Source organism: Teleopsis dalmanni, chromosome 2, assembly GCF_002237135.1.
Source record: "Teleopsis dalmanni isolate 2A chromosome 2, ASM223713v2, whole genome shotgun sequence".
Lineage (NCBI taxonomy): Eukaryota > Metazoa > Arthropoda > Insecta > Diptera > Diopsidae > Teleopsis > Teleopsis dalmanni.
In genome coordinates this window covers 73,476,359-73,482,684 of record NC_051847.1, presented here as the reverse complement: position 1 = coordinate 73,482,684, position 6,326 = coordinate 73,476,359, and the positions used below count along the sequence as shown (strand labels likewise).

Sequence of the window (6,326 nt, the reverse complement as noted above, 5' to 3'; positions counted from 1 at the left end):
TTTGGACATTTTTTTACAGAAATGGTACCTTTTTAAACCAATTTTGGTACAGAAAAAAATTTTCAAGTGGCAACCGTGTTTGTAATTAATAAAAATTTCCATTTCTATGAACTTACCTAACAAAAAGTTTTAAATAATTGTAATAATAATGAACTGTTTTTTAATATTAATACTTTTACTAAACATATTTATATGTCAATATTTATGTAAAATATATAGTCATTGTAAAGATAATATTACTTAAATCTATAATACATTTCATTAAGCTTTATAAAACTTTGGTTTTTTTCCTTGTCCTTAAACACTTCATTTGTAAATGCTGTACGAACTTCGTCCTGGTCATCCTTGTAGTACACATAATAAACTCTCGTAAATTTGTAATTACTCTGTTCTAAACTACAATTAATTACTGTATTACTACCTATTGACTAAAAGAAAAAAATTCTTTAAACTAAAAAGACAACAAAATCTAAAATTTTATATAAGAAGTACTAAGTAGCGAAACCCGGGAGCATAAAACAGTACAAAGTTTTGATAAACTTGTGAACAAGTACTAAGAACTTTTGGTAAATAGTTTTTCTTAACTTTTTCCAAGCTTCACTCGACAAAAACTCTATTTTTCTTGTTTATAAAATTTCTCTTTTCCCTTCTTGTTTTGTCATAAAAATGTACTTGGGTGTTCAGGAAGCACTCGTAAAACTACAATAAATGTTGCAGTTGCTATGTTCATTACGTATTACTGAAGTGGCATTGCGGATTTTCTTACCAATTGTCCACTTAGGTAGTGAAGCAGGTAAGGAACTGGAGAAGTGTATGACACTTCAGTGCAAAAATTAAAATTTAAGTTATTATAGGGAAAGTTTCTGAACAACACTGAAAAACAAGTAGTATAACTTTTTCATTTCATTATTTTATTTATTTTTTTTTGCAATTATTTCAATTTAATAGTTTTACATTAATTTATATAAAATTAATAACACTCCATTAAATTGTTTGGTTTATTATACTTAAAACAAAACATTTTTTATACAAAAGCCCTGGATTAATACTAATTAAATTGTCAACGTTCTTAATTAATTACAGTGAAGCCTTACTTCATGAAGGAACCACAAGATCTCACCATTTTATCTGGAAACACTGTGCAATTTCATTGTTTGGTTGGCGGTGATCCGCCACCGAAAATTCTCTGGAAGAAGGAAGAAGGCAACATACCGGTATCACGCGCACGCATACAACATGACGACAAAAGCCTTGAAATTACCGACATAACACCTGCCGACGAGGGTACCTACGTCTGTGAGGCGCACAACCTTGTTGGGCAAATAAGTGCACGCGCCTCACTTACAGTACACGGTAAGTTGGTTGTAGAACCTAATTAATTAGAATAACAGGAATTTCAAGAATTGTGAAAAGAACGAAAAAAAAAATTAAATTAACTTTTTTTTAAAGTTAATTAAATTTTCTTTTGTTTAATGTATATGAGCAGCAAATAATTTAATTTAATTTCATTTTATTAAATTTCAACATACTTTATTCATTGTACCTTTTTGTGTGCTCAAGAAGACAAAAGCTTTGTTTATGGTATTTCGCATCCTTTGACAATTTGATAAAATTCATAAAAGTATGTAATAAATTTATTTATTTATTTTTTTTCTTTGTTTTATGCGAATTCCTGCAGCTCCACCGGTCTACACTGTTAAGCCACAGGATAAAAAGGTTGGTCTCAATGGTGTTGCGCAATTTGCTTGCGTTGCCGATGGCAATCCACCACCTTCAGTGTTTTGGACAAAGGAAGGGTCCTCAACTTTAATGTTTCCCAACAATTTATATGGTCATTTGCATGTGTCCAAAGATGGTACATTACAAATAAATGGTGTCCAAAAGGAAGATGCCGGCTACTACATTTGTTCGGCCATCAGTGTAGTGGACTCATCAACCATAAGAGCATATCTTCAAGTAAGTTGTATCCTTATGTGATTTATTACTTTTTTTTGTTTTATTTTTATTATTTGGTTACTATTGGTTACTTTGTCATATTATATTGTGGACAGACCATAGAATGTTAAATAAATATTAAAGAAAATTTCATATCAAAATACAGGGATGTTAATATATTTTTTCAATGCTATTGGAACAAATAAATTCTTAAAGAAATATATTGTTATGGAGTCAATTTTTTGACTATTTAAACTACAGAATTTTTTATTAAAAATAGATATATCAGAACAAAATAGTGAACTAAAATTATTTATGTTGTGGTTTATACATAAAATAAGCACCATTATTATTGTCATTAATAATTGGGTTTTAACTGAATCTAATTATTAAATAAAATGAATGGACCAAAAAAAATGTGATGCAATTAAGTGTTTTTGAATTGGTTTAAATAAAAATTTTTAAAGCAATTTTTACGGAAGATAACTATCTTACTTAGAAGAGTTTCTACAGAAGTATTTCTGAACAATTAATAGCTAATATATTCATCAGTGATCTTTGAGAACATTCGTTAATTTTGTAATTCCTTATATACTTAAAATATTACCAGTGCCGGGTTTAGAAGTTTCAACCTATATATATTAGAAGCAATGACTTCGCATGTTTTAACCGATCTAGCAGAAGCTGTAGAAAACTGTTAAATTTCGGGTTTTACTTCAGGTTTTACTTTCTGATTTCTCAGAAGATAACTCAAACGCCTATCGTGATTCTAATTAAGAGCAAGCTTAAAAGACACAGCTTATGGAAATTGTATTTAACTGTTATAATTTTTTTAATTGTTAAAACTCTTGTATTATTCTTTCTCCAAAGACCAATACTGATGAGTATTTAGCAATAAACAAAATAAATGTATTGTCAAATAAAATTTTAATTAATTATAAACAAATTATTTTGTCATTAACTATGTTATATTCCCAAATCCTTTTAATTAGTGAAATAGTTTTCTTTACTCATATAAGATTTAAACAATTTTAGTATGCTTATCTGACTATATCTAAATTTTTCTAAAAACTCTTTAAACATTAATGCTATTTAAATTCATGGCACTACTGTATATTCTGCATAAGTAATTTTTTGATATGTTTTCTATAGATATTTTATATTTACAGTTATTTTTAAAAAACTCTACTAAACTGCTTATATCTAAATTAAACAATTCACTAATATATACATTGTAATCCCATTCAAATTGCATTGTTATATTTCATATTCAAAAACTGATGTATGTCCTGACACGTTCATAGTTTTTACTGACAAAAATTTGTTTTTAAATATGCATAAACATGAACATCGATAATTGAAACATTACTTTTACAAATTTTTTTATCAACTCACTTGATATCAGAACTTAATACCAGTTTTTAGTACGTTTTCTTTTTTTAACCCATTCCTGTCACATATACCCCAACATTTTCAAACCCAACAAATACAATGAAAATATTTACAATAAAACAACTTGTGTAGGAATTGTTTTTCCTTTGAACCCAACTCAAATTTTTATCGTTAAATGTTTCGATTCATGCTTATAAAAATTGATTTATGGTAATGCAATAACAAAACTGAACGAAAAAACCATATCAATTGTTACCCTAGGTTACATCAGTTGAGGATACGCCACCACCCATCATACAAATCGGCCCATCAAATCAAACATTGCCTAAAGGCAGTGTTGCTATGTTGCCATGTCGAGCTTCAGGGAATCCAACACCACGTGTAAAGTGGTACAGAGATGGTACAACTCTGCAAAATGGCAATCGTTATACAATCGTACAGGGTGGCTCACTTAGAATTGACGGTAAGTGTAAAGCATAATTTGGTAATATAATATATGAAGCCTATAACTAAGAAACTACGAGTATTAAGAATGTGTTAAATAATTTTTATATTGAATCCGTTGCAGATTTGCAAGTGAACGATAGTGGACTTTATACATGCACTGCTTCTTCGGAAAGTGGCGAGACTTCTTGGTCGGCAACTTTGACGGTAAGTTTCAAGACTCTTCAAATAACTAACATTGGACTTTGCAACACAATAAAAACATTGCTAATAGAAAAAAATAATTTAAAATATAATAAAACCATAATTAATTAATTAGTTATGTCAAATACGTTAGGTTATTTTAACCTAATTACCGGATATAATATGTCAAAACAAATATATATAGAAGCCTATATAATAACATATAATTATAAAACATAGAGGGAAGGACCTAGTAGTGCAGTTTCTTGTTCTTAATTAAGTTTAAAATTAAATTAAAATTATTAATAATAATAATATATAAATAATAATATAATCATAAAAATAACACATATATATAGGCAAGATGGAAAAATTTGTGTTTACTATTTTTAAGCAGAACTTTCTTTCACATGCTATAATTAACTTATGCCAATGGAAACGACCAAATCTTAATTTGATTACTAAATGTTATTTAAGCTGCAGTAGAAACATTACATATAACATAAAAAATATCCTTTCTATTTGCAATGGAGTTTTTGTCACAGGTAATAAGACTCTTAACAGTAAATAAAAAATAAAAATTAATGTATTAATAATACAAAATAAAATATTAATTAAATAAGAAAAATAAAATTAACACTGAAAATAAATGCAGTAACTAGATACTAAAATAAATGAAAATAAAAGAATATATAAAAAAAATAAGAATACAGAAATATTTTAAATAAAATAATGTACAAATATAATAAATTAATTAAATCTAAGCAATAAATAAATAAATTTAAAATTATAAATAAATGAAGTTAAAAAATTGGAATTGAGTTAAAAAAAATGTTTATTATAACAGTTACGAGTTTATTATCTTAAGCAAATTTGCTATGAATAAATTCATAAAAAATGTTGCTTTAGTCATCCTACCCAAAATTTCCTTCATTCCCTCTCAATTGGGGAGAATTTTTAAATAATTTTTAAAAAACAGTTCTGTTTCTACTGGATAATATTGGGAAATATTAGAAAAATCACTTCATTTATAAAGAAGGACAGGAATTTAGCAATGAATTTTAAAGTAAAAATATTTATAAAGTTTGCTAAGGACAAGAAAATCGCATTTTTCAATACAAAAATCGTTTTTAAAGGGTTAATAAAAAATTCCCAGTTTTTTAACTTTAACCCATTATTGCTAAAAACCCAATTGCCTAGGAGCAAAATGAGTTGCAGATTTGTACAAAAATCTCATATTAACCTGAAATCTTTAAAGTATAGAACAAGAGTGTTTAGTGTCCCGTTGTATTATTAACGGCAAATACTACAAAAAGTGTAAGAAATAATAAATGGCGAATAAAAGTGCCGTTTGCTTGGGAATTTTCCATATAAATATTTTCGATGTTATTTATAACTTAAGGGCTGATAAGTTAGCAAGAAATAAAAAGTCTTTAAAATATAGAAGAATAGTGTTTAGTGTCCCATAGTGTTTTTAACAGCAAAAACGACGAAAAGTGTAAGAAATAATATATGGCGAATAAAAGTGCCGTTTGCTGGGTAATTTTCCGTTAAATATTTTCAATGTTATTTATAATTTAAGAGCTGATAAGTTAGCAAGAAATAAATTTCAAGTAAATAAGCTATTAAGCTTTATTTTTCTGAGAAAATACATTAAGTTTGAAGATATCTTAAACTAAGCTAATTCATTAGATTATTACTGATAACTTTTATTTGTTATCGTTGCTATATTTGCTTAATTTTGTATATATACAATTGTTTCATAGGATAATAGCCAAGCGTCCCTTAATAAAACGTCCCACACGTATCTAATTTAAGAACGAAATGAAATGTTCTTTGGTTTTAGTGCGAATATGAAACCATTTTGCTAAGTACCCGTACCAGAAGTACGAAATCAACTGAATGAGAGATAACTTAATTCTTGAAATTTGTCTTAAAATAAACAAATTTTATTGCTGAAAATTTATTATGCATAATTCCTTCTAGCATTTCAATACAAATATTTTTTAAATATGCTCAACAATTTCTGAAATTCTCTTCATAAGAAATTCAGCGAGAAGTAATAAAAACAGCACATAACTCAGTCCTAACGCGGGATTAGTAGTGAAAAATGCATATTTGCACGTCAGAAATGCTACATAAAAATAGTTTATGTCTTGCACGCCTGCAACTGCATGAGTTGCAACAACATAAATACCAGCAACACAAAACAAAACAAGCAACATCGGGTGTAAAAGCGGGAATGGTAGCGATAGCAAGTAAGAGATTTTATAAAAAAATATGTATTTCCATTTTTATGGCATAAAGATATTTCCTTAAGTTTCCGTTTTATGTAATTTTGTGATGATCATAATTTGTGCAAAACATGTGGA

General features: G+C 27.5%; 1 protein-coding gene across 1 annotated transcript in view; it reads left to right on the top strand.

Annotated features, from left to right (window-relative positions):
• Window positions 1-4,108, top strand: part of LOC119674847 (roundabout homolog 2-like) — a 70,603-nt gene extending 66,495 nt beyond the window's left edge. The window contains exons 6-10 of the mRNA XM_038086004.1: window positions 1,084-1,353; window positions 1,679-1,956; window positions 3,589-3,790; window positions 3,896-3,978; window positions 4,091-4,108. Coding sequence (XP_037941932.1) covers window positions 1,084-1,353; window positions 1,679-1,956; window positions 3,589-3,790; window positions 3,896-3,978; window positions 4,091-4,108 — 851 coding nt within the window. The remainder of the gene's footprint in view (window positions 1-1,083; window positions 1,354-1,678; window positions 1,957-3,588; window positions 3,791-3,895; window positions 3,979-4,090) is intronic.
• Window positions 4,109-6,326: the final 2,218 nt, after the last annotated feature.